This window comes from Podarcis bocagei, assembly GCF_964188305.1.
Source record: "Podarcis bocagei genome assembly, chromosome: 12".
NCBI classification, from domain to species: Eukaryota; Metazoa; Chordata; class Lepidosauria; order Squamata; family Lacertidae; genus Podarcis; species Podarcis bocagei.
The window spans coordinates 56,728,116-56,744,429 of NC_138137.1; the positions used below are offsets into that span (position 1 = coordinate 56,728,116).

Consider the following 16,314-nt stretch of genomic DNA (forward strand, 5'->3'; position numbering starts at 1 on the left):
AAAAGTCACTACAGTATTTTGCTGAATAGACAGCAAGCTATTTCTTCAAGCATCATCAGCTTCATGGCATGTTCAATGATATTTGATCACCTATTATTTGACCATCATGCCAATTCTAGAAGCAAGGTTTTCAGGGGGTTTAATGAACTATTTTAACTGGAAGCACCTTAACATAATCCATTAACAAAATCCTGATGCCCTAGTCACAAAACAATCCTGACAACCCCAAGCAGAAAATAATACTTAAGTAAATTAAAAGGTATAATGACTGCCTGTAATTATTACATAAAACATAGCACAAAATTCTAGAAGAGTAATCTAGTCTCCAATAAACAAGACTATATAATTCTTACACAGAGAACCTGTTCAAATAATGTCAGTCCTGGAGACATCTAAACATACACAGGAGACTAGTTCACGTATGTATTATTCTTTCCCAGAATGAACACAAAATGAATGAATGGTCCATCACACATAATTGCCAACAGAAGTTCCAGCAAGTGTAGTCTTTTTCAATAGTCAATTCATATTTGGTTTACAGTTGTCATTAGAGAAATCAAGTGCTCAAAAAACAATATACATGTGTCTCAAGCCCAACAATCATAGCCATTTTGCCTTCTGTAAACAGCGTTTCATTCTGGTATGGTTTACAAGCACACACACAAATTACTTTGCAAGATATGTTTCCATACATATGTAACTATGTTGTTCCCAATGTTACCTTCTCTGGATGTTGATTCAGACAACCACTTTAAGACTGTCATCTCTGAAATTTTCATGTCACTGAGTTTTCTTTTAATTTCAGAGTCAAACAAAAATTGTCCAATCTCTTAGAAGCAGATACTTGCTAGCCTTCCAATAACACAAGGAAATTAAGAGTCTCTGGAGAATACTGGATATTATATACTCTTGGCTCTCATGAGTCACTGTTCATCTGTGAGCCAGTTACCGTTTGACTAGTCATGTTTTCATATTGCAGAACCTAGTATACTATTACTATCCCAGGTATCACATGCAGACCACACTACAGCTGATCACTCGTGCAAAATGATCTTAAAGGTGTCAGGTGAGCCATGCCAGATGAGAAACCCTAAATACCATTACTCTATGTCTCAGAGGAGGACACTGGGACTACCCTAAGCAGATGGCTTAAACAGGAAAGTTACACCAAAAGAAACAAAAATTGTACATATTGCATTCAAACTGACACACTGCTAACAGAGATTGTCTGGAGGTTCCATGGAAACTCTGAGCGAAACAGGGTTTTTTAAGAATGCCGGACGTGAAGCTCTATTTTTCATGTTTTCACCCTACTAACTGCAAGAGGTACTCACAAAGGAAGTAGCCACAGATTCTCTTATCATCAGTGTCTCAGCATTAATGAGTTACAAGTTTGTTTTACCAAACTAAAGCCTGCCTTATACATTATACACAAAGAAACGTAACAGCAACCCAACAACCCATTTAGTTCCAGGAATGCTGCTTCCAATGGGAACTGGGAAGCAGTGATAGCTACATAGGCTCTAAGTCTACTATTATATGCCTGAGCATATAGGCAAGGACCATTTTGCGCATGTTCAAAGCACATAAGCATCGCCACAAACCAGGAAGTGGCAGTAAAAGGGGGCGTGGTTATATGCGCTCCGCTACCACAGATGATGACCCAGAATGCAACCCCTGCGCAAATTGTGGATTGCCTGTATAATGTATAAAGGTAAAGGGACCCCTGACCATTAGGTCCAGTCATGACCGACTCTGGGGTTGCGGCGCTCATCTCACTTTATTGGTCGAGGGAGCCGGCGTACAGTTTCCGGGTCATGTGGCCAGCATGACTAAGCCGCTTCTGGCGAACCAGAGCAGCGCACGGAAACGTCGTTTACCTTCCCGCTGGAGCAGTACCTATTTATCTACTTGTACTTTGGCGTGCTTTCGAACTGCTAGGTTGGCAGGAGAAGAGACTGAGCAACGGGAGCTCACCCCGTCGCGGGGATTCGAACCGCCGACCTTCTGATTGGCAAGTCCTAGGCTCTGTGGTTTAACCCACAGCACCACCTGCGTATAGCTTGGTCTTAATTCTTACCCACCCAACTCCTGGTTTTCTAAGAATCAGTGCCTTTCAATTTAGAATGAAAGAATGCCAGAGGAGCAGCCCTGCTAGGCCTGCTGTGGAAAAACAAGAGGCTGGGACCCAACTGAAGGTTTAGAAGTTTGTTGCAACATGTGATTCTACACCTGCATCATATTGTGTGTCATCATTTTGTGTGTCTACAAAAATCATGTTGCAATAAATTTGAGATGACAGAGAACTGTTCGTCATGTCAGCCTGAATGGATAGTTCAAAGTCATTCAGTTCCATAGTAGTCAGGCTGCCATATCTTTCCAATAGATCTAACACTGGAACAATTACTGAAAAGCCCCTGCCACTTTAGAGCTCACATATCCTTGGAGTATTATTTATTTGTCAGGTCACAGAACAGATCCAGGCACTCTTGGAGGAAACAGATATTCTAGATTCATTTCAATCAGGGGTTAGGCCGTTTTGGCATAGAAACTGCATTACTTGCCCTGAATGATGACCTATGTTGGAGGAGAGACAGGGGAAATGTGTCCGTGTTAATTCTCATTGACCCTTAGTGGGGTTTTTATATCATTGACCATGGTATTCTTCTGGAGTGACTGTCCAAGTAGAGGTCAGTGGCACCGCTTTGCAGTGGTTCCAGTCCTACATGGATGGTTGTTTCCAGAGGGTGATACTTGGGGAGTGCTAATAATAATAATAATAATAATAATAATAATAATAATAATAATAATAATAATAATTTATTATTTATACCCCGCCCATCTGGCTGGGTTTCCCCAGCCACTCTGGGCGGCTTCCAGGAGAATATTAAAATACAATGATACCCTTCAATGCAGGGTTCCTCAGGGTTCAATTTTATTTCTGCTTCAGCACGTTAGCAGTGCTGACCTACCTTAGAAGTTTGTTACAAACACACAATAATAAATGTGATTCACTTTTTTCCTAAGAAATAATAATGTTATTATCAGATTCAAAACACTAGACAATGTTTACCAGGTACAGTGTTATCCATACTCCGTTATTTACTGTTAAGCAGCCTTCACCAACCTGGTGCCCTCCAGATGTTTTAGGCTATAACTTCCATCAGCTGTTCTGGCTGGGGCTTATGGGAGTTGCAGTGAAAACATCTGGAGGTTATCCAGTTGGTGAAAGCTGCTATAAAGCAGTAATGCTTCACCCTCAAGAAATGGGGAAGAAAACAGGGAAATAAAAATTCCCCTCCTGGGAAGTAAACATTTAATCATCACAATCCACACATTCATTTCTTCTTATATACATAAAAATGTAAGACTGTCATCATACAGCCCCCATTGGATGATTTGTGGTGCCGAATCACAAACCTGGATTTGCACGAGGGAAAACCCAAAAGGTCAAGAAAAGTAAGCTGAGTGGTTGCATGGGGTAGAAAGGGGAAGCTCAAGGGAGTTAATGTGAGGGGAAATAGCAGGGGATTGGCAAGGGACAGGGGCACATTTCTAACCAACCTTCAATATTACCAATCCTAGGGTGAGTGACAGCATAAAAAGATCACATGAAAATACCGCTAAGCCACAGTGGATAAAACACATCACTAAAACACCATATTAAAACAATTATTACTAAATATGCTGTTATATAGTGGAAATGCCTGGGCAAATAAGTATGTGTTAAATTGGCACTGAAGAGAAAAGATGGCTATGAATTGTACTCGAGATCACCGGTCCCCAAAGACACATAAACGTGTGTGTGAATGGATAGCACATTTTCCACATGGAATTGCTTTCCCTAATATAAAACAAAACACGAAGCATACATTAACTAGCATTGGCAATGAGTGGCACCTCTATAACCCTAACAAGTGTATGTTTTAATTTTATTAATTTAAGAAAAAAAAATTACGGCAAGCCCACAACTTCCACTCATTTAACTTGTACCCATTCAAAAATTAAAAAAGGTTGCAGGGTTACAGGAAAAATGACTTGGGCAAATCCACTCACCATTGAGCCCACTGTGTTTTGACTATATGCAATTTTGGCTTTAGACATGATCCCCGGAATGTAACCCCCACGTATTCGCAAAACTAAGCAGGGCATGGTGTGGTTTCAAATTGGATTGGGGGCCGAGTGTTGAGATTTCTGCATTGCAGGAATGGCCCTTGGGGTCCCTTCCAACTCTATGATTCTATGAAAATCACTTTGTTAATTCTGGTCCAGTTCTCCATTCTGTGTGTCATTATCATTAAACTTATTTACATCCTTAGCGCTACGCTATCTCTTACCCACTTTGGATGGTGCCATTGCTGACCTTACTTCTCAACGATTAATTCTGCACCTGCTCTTCCATATATAGATTTCTTACATTTATATACCACTTTTATGTTCCAAGGATCACTGGGTAGTGTACATGGTCTCTCAGGGATGGAAAGATGCGTCTTGTTATTCTATGGATCTATTATTATTATTATTATTATCAGGGCCAGATTCAGGTTTGATGAGGCCCTAAGCTCCTGAAGGTAATGGGGCCCTTTATATGTTCCGCTGTCCTTTGTCAAAAACAAATTGTCACTGTTTTTTGTGTTGAATACAGTGGTACCTCTGGTTGCGAACGGCCTCCATTCCAGAGGCCCGTTCGCAACATGAAAAGAGTGCAACCTGCAGCGGCGTGTGCGCCCATGTGCGGGTTGCAATTTGCCGCTTCTGCACATGCAGCAAAAACCGGAAGTAACCCTTTCCGGTACTTCCGGGTTGCGGTGGGATGTAACCTGAAAGAAGTAAACGTAACATGAGGTATAACTGTATATGCTATATGGTAATTTATGCGTCTAATGGGTATCTATAGCCATTTGCACGAGACAATATATGTATTTTATCAAAGTAATTGTTGAACTGAAATACAATTAAGAAGTATATCAATAGTGAAATTTGTGGGAGGGGGGCCCTAAGCTATAGCTTGTTTAGCTTACACGTAAATCCAGCACTATTACAGTATATTAATAAGTTTGCGTACCGCCTTTCACTCATAGATCAAAGAGCGGTTCACACCATAAACTCAACAATTCTGTAATATACAGTATATGATGAAGGTTCCCACACACGACTTTGCCAGTGTTGAATAAATAAATAAAAATACGAAGGGGCCAAGCTTCCCTGGCCCGTGGGGGGGGGGGGGGCTTCCAGAGGGCCTTGCTGCGGGCTTCCCCAATGCTGCTGCCGCTGGCCCCTCCCCACAGCCAGGGGTCGGCGGGGGCTCACCCACTTCAGGCAACAGAGGGGCGTTTTCCCTTCCCCACACCTCCTCCGCCCCCCCGGTCCCCGAGAAGGCCTGCGAGAGGGAAGGAGGGATGGAGGCAACCTCAGCGGCAGGTGCGGGGAAGGCCGGGGTGGGGGGTGGCGCCCCGAAACCACCTCAGAACCCGGGCGAGGCCTCGCGGAGGCGTTTACCTTCTACCCTCAGCCCACCTTCTCGCTTCCAAAGCCCCCGGCGGCTGAGGAGAAGAACCTGAGGCGAAGGAGGAAGACGGAGGAGTAGGCGGGGCTTACAGAGGGGGCGGGGCTGCGCCGGCTTCCCCCCCCGAAAGTTCGTTGGGCGCGCCTGCGCGGAAGCGGAGGGCACGCGCCGAAGTATTTGAAACGAACAACAACAAAAAAACCGACGCACGCTTCCTCGCGCCGGCTCGAGGGCGCACGCGCGGAGGCCGCCGCAGCCGTCGTCGCTTCTTCTTCCTCCTCTGATTCTGGGCTGCGTACGGCTAGCTCCGCCCACTTTCCGGGTTTTTTTTTTTTTACGTGCGCTGTGCAGTCAGTGAATAAGGGGGCGCGGGCGCGCGCCGGAGCAGTTACGGCGCATGCGCTTCGCTCTGGGCGCTCCCTCTGAGGGAAGAAGCGGCGGCAGCAGGAACCTCGAGCCGGCTCTGGAGGGGGGTCAGTAATGGGGACAAGGGGGGAGGAGAGGGAGGGCGGGGTGGGTGAATAATAGAGGAGGGTGGGGGGAGAAAACGTGTCCTCTGTGTTTTGGGGGGTAGAGAAGGTATTGGGGGGAGGGGCTCAGGTTTCAAAACGGGGGGGGAGCTGTGCTAATGGGGGCAGCAGAGCCCCTCCCCCCACGGTGGGGTTTATTTTATGAGGTGAGTGAATTAAGGGGGGGGGAAACAACCAGGGGGGAGGCTGTGTCCTACCTATGACAGGCCTTGAGAAATTGTGGGGGTGGCCTGGCTGGAATTAGGGGAGGGGGTGGGGAAGGGAGGCGGAGGTCCTGAGGGGGGACCCTTTGAAGGGATCTGGGGATCTTTGAGGGGATCTTTGAAGGCAGGGGTTGGGATTTCCTGGCGGGAAGGGGGGTGGGAGATTCTGGCTTGATTTTTGTGGGTGCTAAACTTCCCCCCCCCCTCCAAAAAGGTGGCCACTTACGTTGATCTGCGGCAGTTATTTATATCCTGCTTTTCGCAATACTGATCATTTCAAGGTGGTTTGCGAAATAATATCTCTGCCCTCTAAATAAGCACAAAAAAGGCATAATAAGCCTGCATCAGCATATAGGAAACATTATAAGGCAGATGGTGTTACATAGCCCTGGCAGGGGAGGCAGGTTGTCTGGTTGGTTAGCTAAAACAGGCCCCTGGTGTCTTAGGTCATTTGCCTCCCTTGCATTTCTGAACTGGCATGTTGTGCTAAGAAACCTGTTGTGTCAAGTGGAGCCAGGGGCCAATCCATGCCTCCAGGCCCTTGGGACTCTCCACAGGCCACAACACGTGCTTTTGCGTGTTTTTACCTGGCTGCAAAATACACTCGCACCCTGATGATGCTCCCAGATGGAGGATAGAGAATTGTGTGTAGAAACTAGCCTGCTGTGCAAAGGTAATGTTTACATTCAGTGCTCCATCTGGCCCCACCCACGGCTGGTGTGTGGCCCCTGGAAAGTTGCCCAGGGCAAACAGTGGCCCTCTGGCTGAAAAAACGGTTCTCCATCACCATCCTATTTTACAGACCTGTTGAGATATTGTGTCTAAACTTCATGAGGTTTTGCCTTTGGAGAGAGGTTATAAACAAGGAAAGTGCAAGGGTAGATTGGGAGGGATGTTTGTGTGTGTGTTGTAAAATAGTTGCCATGCTTTTCAGCCAAATCAGGTTTACTTAGAGTCATGCTGAGCTCAGTGGGGGTTAATCCCAAATAATTGTGCATTTTGGTACAGTGTTATACAAAATATAGGATAGTGCTCTTTGAGTAATGGCCCAGTTCTGTGTATGTTTCATAAGAAGCAAACCTCTGAGAATTGTGCATAGGGTCAGGTTTCTGGTGCATTTCACTGATTATTTTAGCAGTAACTGTAGGCCACTATTACTGTCGGCCTGCCAGAGAGATTGCTGAAGGCCACATGGTGTTGTGGCTTTGCTGAGATTTAAATCCAAGACTTCCAGCTCCTAACTCATCAGCTTAGCTGCTGCGCTGCAGTTGCTGGAATTGGAAGAAAATGAAAATGTAAGGTTGTTAGAAGAGCCAGAGGATTTGGACAGTGGGGATAGAGCAGCCAATTTGCAATCTCATTTATCTCTCCCTTATTTGCTCTTCATTTCAAAACAAGTGTACGCTGCATGGGAGTTTATAAAGCGTCGTCTCCTGTGATTGATAGTTTGAGGCCACAGTTAGCAAAGTGTGAGATATAGGCAATTGCCAAGGGACGAGTGAGCTTCTTGGCTTAGACTCAGGGACAAACCAGACAGATTTGCAACCATGATCTGTTGTGGTTCCTGTGATGGGTAAAAGCAGCTGGAGTTGGGAGCAGATCAGGACCATAGTACTCAGAGAGGGAAGTTCTGTTCTCTTTCACACACACACACACACACACACACACACCCGCTACTTGCCCCATGGGGGGAAGCAAACAGGTGCCATATATCCCTTATATGTTTCTCTCATGAGCAGCACAGTGTTCTCTACTTGTGTTTTAATTAGTGCAGAACCAGAAATTCTTTTGGCTTTTCTGCTGCAATGAGTTGTATGGATGTCTGACTTTGCACTATTTGGCCTAATCTCATTTATATTTATAAGAATAAAATATTAATGACTTTCATGGGATGTTATGTGAAGGAGGGAGCCACTTCAAAGCGAGGCTTTTTTAGAAAAATGAATATATTATTGTTTGCTTATAGAATTCAGGAGGAAGTTGCCCTTGATTGCTGCTTTCCATAAAATGCCAAAGAGGAGTGTGGAAGTTGTGCCTGTGCAGATGTTCCAAGGTTGAAGTGAAACTGCTCTGTTAGTTACTGCTGCTCAGTACAGCCTTTCAGGCATCCTTCTCCTAAAGAACCAAGAACATAAGGAGCCATATATGATACAAGCCAAATGGGAAGATTTTCCAGCAAGATTTGGAACTGGACTTGCTTATTCTATACACTCCATCTTTCCTGAGTCTTCAGTGACACTTCCTTTTTTTTTTAATTTACTGGTCTTCTAGCCCAGCTATTTATTTTATAATTTAATTCCGTCTGTCACCTGACAAGTTAGGTGTCAGACGCTTTCTATCGCCTGAATGGACAGGGACACTTTTGCTTACTCCACCAAGTTTTTTCGCGATTATAGCGGCCCAACTCGAGGCGCAAGCTGCCAATCCCACGAACATGTTGACTACATTGAGAAGCCAGAAATATTCACTTATGCAGACTTTTTCAAGGATTACTTGATCCCCAATGACCCCTGTGTTTTCTCTGCCAAATTCACTGAGGGCTGGGGCAGCAGGAGGAAGTGGGTGACTCCTGATGGGAAGCCTAACTTTGAGTATCTTCTGCGGACTTTTGGTAAGCCACCTTTAAACTAAAATTGCTAGCTGTGATTTTGCTCCTCTTAGAATTTTCAGTCTGCCTTCTGACTGGCCAAAAACCTGTGATTGCTGGTGACCACGTCCAAGTCCCTTTTCATTTGCTTCTAGTAATGTTTGATTCTGCCCTTATGCTTTCTTCACTGTTAATGTGGTATGTTTGTATTCATGCCTGAGTATGGAGTAGAAAGAAAAGTATATTGTAAGAGGTGGCTTAATTGACACATTTAATTGCAGCTGCACCTCTCACAGGTAGAGCTGTATCAAAAATAGGGTTGTATACAAATGTGACTTTCCACTATCTGAAGAAGTGTGCATGCACACGAAAGCTTATACCAAGAACTAACTTAGTTGGTCTTTAAGGTGCTACAGGAAGGAATTTTTTTATTTATTTCCACTAGCAAAAGCAGTGTTTTTGGGTGAGGCACCCAATTGCAGCTTGCTATGCCTTGTCCCATTCTGTTCTCTCAACTCTCCAGAGAAATTCCTGGGTCCCATTGAATGCAACCCTTAGCATTAAATAGTGCTTTTGTGTGCTCAAAGCACTGTAAAGACATAATTCTGTTGGAATCCTTACCATAATCCTGTAAGATGGGACAACATTCGTGTGGGCATTCTGCTGGTTAATGTATCTATGATTCAGGTATTGCAGCAATTGGAGGAAGTTCCTTTTGTTTCCGCTGTCGCTCTGCATAGCACCTAACCGTGCCACATAGGTGGAATGTTCAAACTGGCAGGATCAAGGCCCTTACACTTTCTTTTTTATTGGTAACCCCAACAGGGCATCAGTTATTTTCCCATATGGGCTCAAAGGGTTTATATTGCAGGGGAAGCTGTAGTACCCGTTGCCAACTGTGATGTCAAGGAATACAATTCTAACCCAAAGGAACATCTTAAACTCAAGGAATACATAAGTTATTGGAGAGAACACATTAAAAAAAGCTACCGGTCGCCCCGGGGGTGCCTTTACCTCAAGGACTGGCACCTGCACAGGTAAGCAAAACCTTTGAACTCCTCGGCATGCTCTTACGAATCCCTGGCATGCTGCTGAATTGTACCTCTGATGTTCCCTTACCAGATGATTCAGCTTTTCGGAGCATCCTTAGATAGTAGCCGCCTGTTTCAAAACTGCATCCTAAGAATCTACGGCTGTGACTGCATGGTAGGACACCCCAGTGATGTATAGCGCTGTTTGGCTTACCTTTCTTACAGTGCATGTACTTGGCACTGTCTGCTCTTTTCAGTGTGAATGCACATTTTTTCTTTCTTTTTCCTGTGTTTGCACGTGTTTTGATTATGCCAAAGTTGGTCTGCATGAGAGAAGTTTCCTTCTCTGACCCTGTTCTTTATATTAATTATCATTGTATGTTTGCATAGTTGCACTGGAACCAAACAGAAGAGAAGGCAGGGGAACCTGCTGAGGAGAACACAAATGCACTGTAGGCATCACCCACGCTCAGCCGTTGCACTAGCACAGTCAATTGAATTTATACTCTTCCCACGTTTTGGTTGCACAGCAAGTTGAAGCAGAATTGATCAGTCTTTAAGCAATGTTCAGCTTAATTAGTTATATACCGCCTACACCAAGTCTCAATTTAAAAGAACTTAATAGGTGCTTGAAAGCAACACTGATGTGAGGAAACACCTAATACAGGCAGGGCCATAGTGTGCCACACAAATAGGATGCCAAGGCAACTTCTTAAATGCCTTTTTGTATTCTTGGCACTTTGCTTTCCTTCTGATGAATCTACCGTTATCCTTTACTTAGTGTATATTGGCTATTTTTTATGGTTATAGGGCATTCAAAAGATAACTTGCAAGTTCAGAAATTGAGAATGTTTGCATGTTCAGAGCTACTGTACTTCTTGGCTTGAACATATGCAGAGCCTAAACACTACCTCCCTGCATAAGTCTTCTGTGTCCCAACCCAAAGCCCTTTACCGCTGGTGGAAAGGAAAGGTTGGAAAGATGGTTGGTTTAGAGTGATACCCCTTCCATATCCATTGTTTCAAGCTTCGGCTTAAGAGTCCATGGACTGATTCAGATGTTACTTTGGGCGGCTTCTTCCTTTTGAGATCAAATATGTTTTTTGTATTTACACGAAAACCAGTAAAAATTATTGGAGGGAGTAGTCATTGCACTCTCAAAGCATTGAGTAGACTTCTAAGTGTGTAATATTTGTTATATCCCCAAGACTTGGGAAAGGTGGCTGGTGCAGAAGTGAAATAAAGTACCAATTGCCAGGCCATGATCTAACCTTTATCATGCTGTTACACAACTGTTGAATGCGTCTTGAGTGGATTTTTCTTTCTGAGATACCATTTTCAATATTTTAAGGGCTTTCCCGGAGCAAGATGTTTACACCACTCCCATCTATTTCTCATCTGACTGGCTGAATGAATACTGGGATGCCATATCAGTGGACGACTATCGCTTTGTCTACATGGGACCTAAAGGCTCATGGTACAGCCGTTTGGATACTTTCATAGGTTCTCTTTGGAAAAGTTAGTCGTATTAGAAGTATGAGGTAGGACATGCAACTTGATTCAGTGGGGCTTCCTAGTAACTGTTCACAAGAGCAGCCTGTGAGATGTCTTTTCAAGGAAGAGGAAGACAGCACACCTGCTCAGAGCTTTAAACATTGTGCACCTTTTTCACATCAAGCAATGGGATCCCTGCCCCTCCCAGATTGCAGGGCCGGACAGTGTTCAGCCCTTTGGATATTATGCATTGTATAGTCCCTGCATATGAAGATGCTTCTTTGTTTTGAGACTTTGCATCTTTTTAGCTGTCAAGATATTGGTGAAATTCTAGACTTCCCACAAGCCAGTTTCAGTTTGCAGTAAGAGATTAGCAGAAAGTTGTTAGGTATGCACACATTACTGTCTCAGGTGCAGGGTATGAACTTGCATACTTTCAGATGAGAGACCTTTGTAAATCACTGGGTGTATCAGAGTACTTGGAGAGTGGAGAAATAGACGTTGATGCACAAATAGCTTTCTGTGAAAGCCTGATTAATGTCTGCTGGAAAATAGGTCTAGGTTTGGGTGTGTATACCTCATGTCTTCAGGGTGCAAAAGTAATTTTCTGAATGACTGTGATACTAATGTTTTGGGGCTCCTGAGATGGTAGGAGAGGAGGGCCTACTCCCTTACAAATCGGCTTCTACTACATAAATACTATTCCTGCAGCTATTCAGCTGCCTTCTCCTAACCTGGTTTTCCCCTCCTCCCTGTAGGACTCCATTTCACGCAGATGTCTTCCGCTCCTACAGCTGGTCGGCCAACATTTGCGGGAAAAAGAAATGGCTAGTCTTCCCCCCGGGGCAGGAGGAGTTCCTCCGCGATCGCCATGGTCACTTGCCATTTGACATCACTGCACCTGACCTGAAGAAGAGCAACCTTTACCCTCGCTATGCCCAAAGCAGCCCTCCTGTTGAAATCATACAGGAAGCTGGAGAGATCGTCTTCATCCCGAGCGGATGGCACCATCAGGTTTACAATTTGGTAAGATGCTTCAGACAGCCACAGCCTTGGGGTAATGCACCATTAAGTGGATTTGGGCAATGCTTTTGCTCATTGGGGACTGATAGGGCTTAAGGCCAGGAGCCGAACAGTAGATGGAGCCACAGCCAGTGACAGGCAGATCTGATTCTAGTGTGTCTGCATCCTCTGCCCTGCTGAGCTCTAGAACGGCAACACAGATAGAGGAGGGAGCTGTCAAGCAGTGCTACCTGATGGGCTAGGTAGCAGAGGCTTTGAAGCAGGCTTCTACTGGTGACTGGATAAGCTGAGTTTGTATGCTGCATGATGTCATATGTTCACTATGGGAATCCAGCTGAATATGCCAGCAGGCAAAAAACTGTGACTCCCTTCAATCTTAAACATGTGGAATAGCCATTTGGACTGTCCTTGTTTTTTCCAGGAGGATACAATCTCCATCAACCACAACTGGGTGAATGGATGCAATGTAGCCATCATGTGGAGCTTCCTCCAAGACGAACTAGCTGCTGTCCAGCGAGAGATCAGAGAATGGAGAGACAGCATGGAGGACTGGCACCTGCAATGCCAGGTAGAGCAGCCGTCTGAGAATGTTTGACATGGTCATAGATGCCCATTAGCAATCGAGTGTCTGAAATGGTGAAACACAGGAATTAAAAGGCTATTCGGGGATGAACTGTAGTAGCAGCTCAATATTGTTTTCAAGATTTGGATCCAGCTCATCGGTCTTAATTGTTCGGAAAGAAATTCCCTTGCACATCAGCTGGCTAGCTATAGCAATCACTACTGAGGACTGAGCAGGAGAAATGGAAAGGGGATGTGGTAGGTACATGGGAGGCTCTTGTGAAGCTAGTTCACATCAAGTAGGAGCAACTTTTCTATATGGTGTCTGGAAAGGGCCAGTGTGTTACCTTCTATTGTCAGGTTTGAGAAGTATGATCTAGCACAACCTGTGTCCTCACTCTCAGGGCCATTCTCGTGCTTTGTAATGGGAAAGAATTCAGACTCCCTAGTAGCTTAAGAATTAAGCATTCCTATGCTTAGCTCCCTGGGCCAGCTTTGTGCCTTGGGCTTTTTTGAAAATTAACATGAAGTTAAAGCATTTCCTTTTCATTCAACGTTTTCAACTGAACACCAGTTCCCATGTAACGGTTGGAACAACTGTGACCTTTGACTTGTTCTCTCACCTTTGCAGGTGTTGATGAAGTCTTACACAGGAATCGACTACAAGGAATTCTACAACTTCCTCAAAATCATTGCAGAAAACCGGATTTATGTCCTTGAAAACCACCATTCTGAAGAAGATGCCTCCAAGCATTCGTACAGAGCTGCCATCTCCGGCCTAGGAATGCTGCATGCGGTCTTTGACTTGAAAAGGACTGCAAAGGTCTTGACCTCTTTGAATGCCAATGAGGAATTCAAGAAACTGAACCCAGAGACCCTTTCCCCTCCTCCTCAGGCGCTGCTGCACCGCCTGAAAGCAGCGATAGATACAGCACTCCTCTAGTTCCCCATTTGATTTTGACCACTTGCAGAAATGCTTCTTTTGCAAGCTGGGTGCATGCTGATAGGTTATGTCGATCGCCCCATTTAGAAGTCGTAAGCACAGTGGATTTTAGTGACCGAGTAGAGAATACATAACCAGAGGCAGAATGTTAGGGAATTTAACCATCTAGAAAACTGGCAGTAGTTGGAAAAGGAGAGCATCCCTCAGTGAGATGTTCTACTTCTTCAGTGACTAATATGACCATTTATTTTTACCAGTATTTCTAAGCCCTTTGGGCTGCAACCCTATATGGCAGAGATTGGAGCACCTGCGTCCCTCCAGATAATGTTATACTACAACTGGTCATTCCTGTTGATCTTGCTGGCTGCAGCTGATGAGACTTGGGAGTCCAGTATCATCTCGAGGGCCACAGACTCCTCCTCCTCTGCTCTACATTCTCACCTGGGAGTATGACTTACTGAATACAGTGGATCTTAACTTTTGAGTAAACGTGTAGGATTGCACTGTTGGTTTCGGGAGCTTTTGTCCCACCAAAATACACGTGAAAAGCATTTCACACTAGACTGTACAGGTGAGTCTTCTTGTTTACCCACAGTGTTAGTGGAAGAATTTGATCCTATTTACATGATCAATAACTGTCCCTTTTCCCACCCACCAACTCACCTCCCTGCCCCTGAGCAATTCCCAGAGACATGTGTTTTGAGTGAAATAAATATAGGGGTGGGAGGGAAAGAAAAGTAAAAAATTTCAGCTCTTATGTTGAAATGGCTTAACTCCTTGAGGTAGGTAAGTATGGGAATAAAAGGTGTGTGTACCACCTCATTAAGTGGTGTGCAATACTCGCCTGTTCGTAGCCCCTGCTTCCATCACTCTCTGCTTTATATGTGTGAGAGAGAAATCAGGAATATACTCACCTCAGGATTGGCACCACACTTTCAGGGACTCTGAGCCATCAAACTCAGTGGGCCTAAACAGCCCAAGCATGGCAGCTGAACTCTGTGTGCCCTCCCCTCCAGTATGATAAGCTGGGGCAATTGTGTACTGCAAGCACTCTCTTCTCTCAAGCTACCTTTTTGGTTATTTCCCAGATAAGGTGGTCTCAGAGCTGTAGTTGAATGGTCTTGCTTCTTTTTCGATTCCGAAACGGCGGTGCCTTTTCCACTGCCTAAACAGTTGTAGCACGACCATCCCCAGAGACGTTGAGGCCAAAAAAATAGATATATTTTTAAAAATCACCCTTCAGGGCTTGTTGCATGGCAGCCTACCCATAATCCAGTTGACTGTACCGGATTACACTCCTTTGTTTCTCCAGTTCCCTTTCTCCTCCTGCACTTCTTCTGAATTGTTTCTGTGCCTATGCAGAATATCCTAAAGGAACACAGTTGCTGGAACTGGAGCCTTCTCTCCCCCAACTCCACCCCCCCCAAAGAAAAGCCACTAGGGGAGAGCAGAGGAAGAAGCCTGGGACTGCTTGGGAATGCCCAGCTAGTTTAGCACAGTCTGCCAATCGAGGCAAAAGCTCTAAAAGCAACCAGCAACATTCAGCAAGCCAAAGGGGCCCTCTTGTGTCTCCTCTCATTTGCCTTGTGGGAAATGTGTCCCTCTCTGAAAAGGTATCACATGGTACACAACTAAGCAGGTACACATCTTGGCAGTGATCCCCTTGGGTGGATAAGAGGTTAAAATGGGGACCAGCTTGCATTTTTACCTTGGGTGGCTACTGTCTTTTGGAATGGAGCGTGTCACCTTTGGGACCAGTTGGTTTTAACATACCAGCGCCAACATTTCTTGTTACTGAGCACAATTAGTCATAGCACTGTATGTGAGTAAGGGCTGGAAACGGTTTGTACAAGAAGCACTCCCCTTGCTGCTGGCAGCGGCGGCAGAACTAAAATTGCAGGGGCTTCTGAATGGGGACCGGCTAAGTTTGTTCCCATTTGCTATCTAGCCTGTTTGTTAGACTTTCACTTGAACCCTTTGTAGGGAACGTTTAAGCACTGAGCTGAAGTTTACTCAACCCTCGACTGTTCTGCCAAGTTGCCCCGAGACCTTTCTGAAACTGCACATTAAAAATATTTAAGTGTCCGTGGTTTCTGTCTTTCTTGCAGATGGCCAGTTTGATGCTGAAAATATTTCAGGACAAAGAGGAGGATAGCTGTAAATGAGGTTTACTTGAATCCCTGTCCGCTTGAGGGGGGGGGTGTTTCTTAAATCCTGTGTTCGGTGCTGTGCCGTCCTAGGCTTCCAAAGGGAACACACATTTTTAACTCACTCTAGTTTGCCCACAGGTGCAAAGTTTTTCTGGAGAATGGCTAGTACTACTGTGACTCTGCAAGTGGTGTTTGACTGCAGTGCTCAGCTATCCTGCTCCAATGATCAGGGATTATGAGAGTGAAGCACTGCTGTATCTATGTTACAAAAGGCTCCATTTGCCACA

The 16,314-nt window shown here is 44.9% G+C and overlaps 2 protein-coding genes across 11 annotated transcripts in view; one reads left to right on the forward strand and one right to left on the reverse strand.

Moving 5' to 3' along the window:
* Window positions 1–5,615, reverse strand: part of SNAP47 (synaptosome associated protein 47) — a 28,305-nt gene extending 22,690 nt beyond the window's left edge. The window contains exon 1 of one of the 8 annotated variants that reach the window (XM_081163791.1): window positions 5,500–5,615. Coding sequence is in view for 2 of the 8 variants with exons in the window: in XM_081163789.1 (XP_081019915.1) it covers window positions 722–779 (58 nt within the window). In the remaining 6 variants the exon portion in view is untranslated. Of the gene's footprint in view, window positions 1–721; window positions 821–2,655; window positions 2,765–4,337; window positions 4,467–5,463 lie in introns of those variants that run through there. The other 7 variants (XM_081163792.1, XM_081163795.1, XM_081163796.1 and 4 more) reach the window with 7 other exon arrangements.
* A 245-nt stretch (window positions 5,616–5,860) lies between these two features.
* Window positions 5,861–15,962, forward strand: JMJD4 (jumonji domain containing 4). 3 transcript variants are annotated; one of them, XM_081163806.1, is made up of 7 exons: window positions 5,861–5,979; window positions 8,206–8,850; window positions 9,698–9,863; window positions 11,208–11,333; window positions 12,109–12,376; window positions 12,795–12,941; window positions 13,566–15,962. In XM_081163806.1, exons 2-7 carry the CDS (start codon window positions 8,586–8,588, stop codon window positions 13,875–13,877), a joined length of 1,284 nt encoding a protein of 427 aa, XP_081019932.1. In that variant the 5' UTR covers window positions 5,861–5,979; window positions 8,206–8,585; the 3' UTR covers window positions 13,878–15,962. The 3 variants fall into 3 exon arrangements, with proteins under 3 accessions (XP_081019932.1, XP_081019934.1, XP_081019933.1); XM_081163808.1 differs by lacking the exon at window positions 8,206–8,850 and having other exon boundaries at window positions 5,862–5,979; XM_081163807.1 differs by lacking the exon at window positions 5,861–5,979 and having other exon boundaries at window positions 8,670–8,850; window positions 9,652–9,863.
* The last annotated feature ends 352 nt before the right edge of the window (window positions 15,963–16,314 follow it).

What these genes read in the sequence shown, in the direction of transcription:
- JMJD4 (XM_081163806.1), top strand. Translation starts at nt 8,586, where the DNA reads ATGGACAGGGACACTTTTGCTTACTCCACCAAGTTTTTTCGCGATTAT. An exon ending in GTATCTTCTGCGGACTTTTG is followed by an intron (nt 8,851 to 9,697) that starts GTAAGCCACCTT and finishes TTTATATTGCAG; the next exon opens with GGGAAGCTGTAGTACCCGTT. An exon ending in AAGGACTGGCACCTGCACAG is followed by an intron (nt 9,864 to 11,207) that starts GTAAGCAAAACC and finishes CAATATTTTAAG; the next exon opens with GGCTTTCCCGGAGCAAGATG.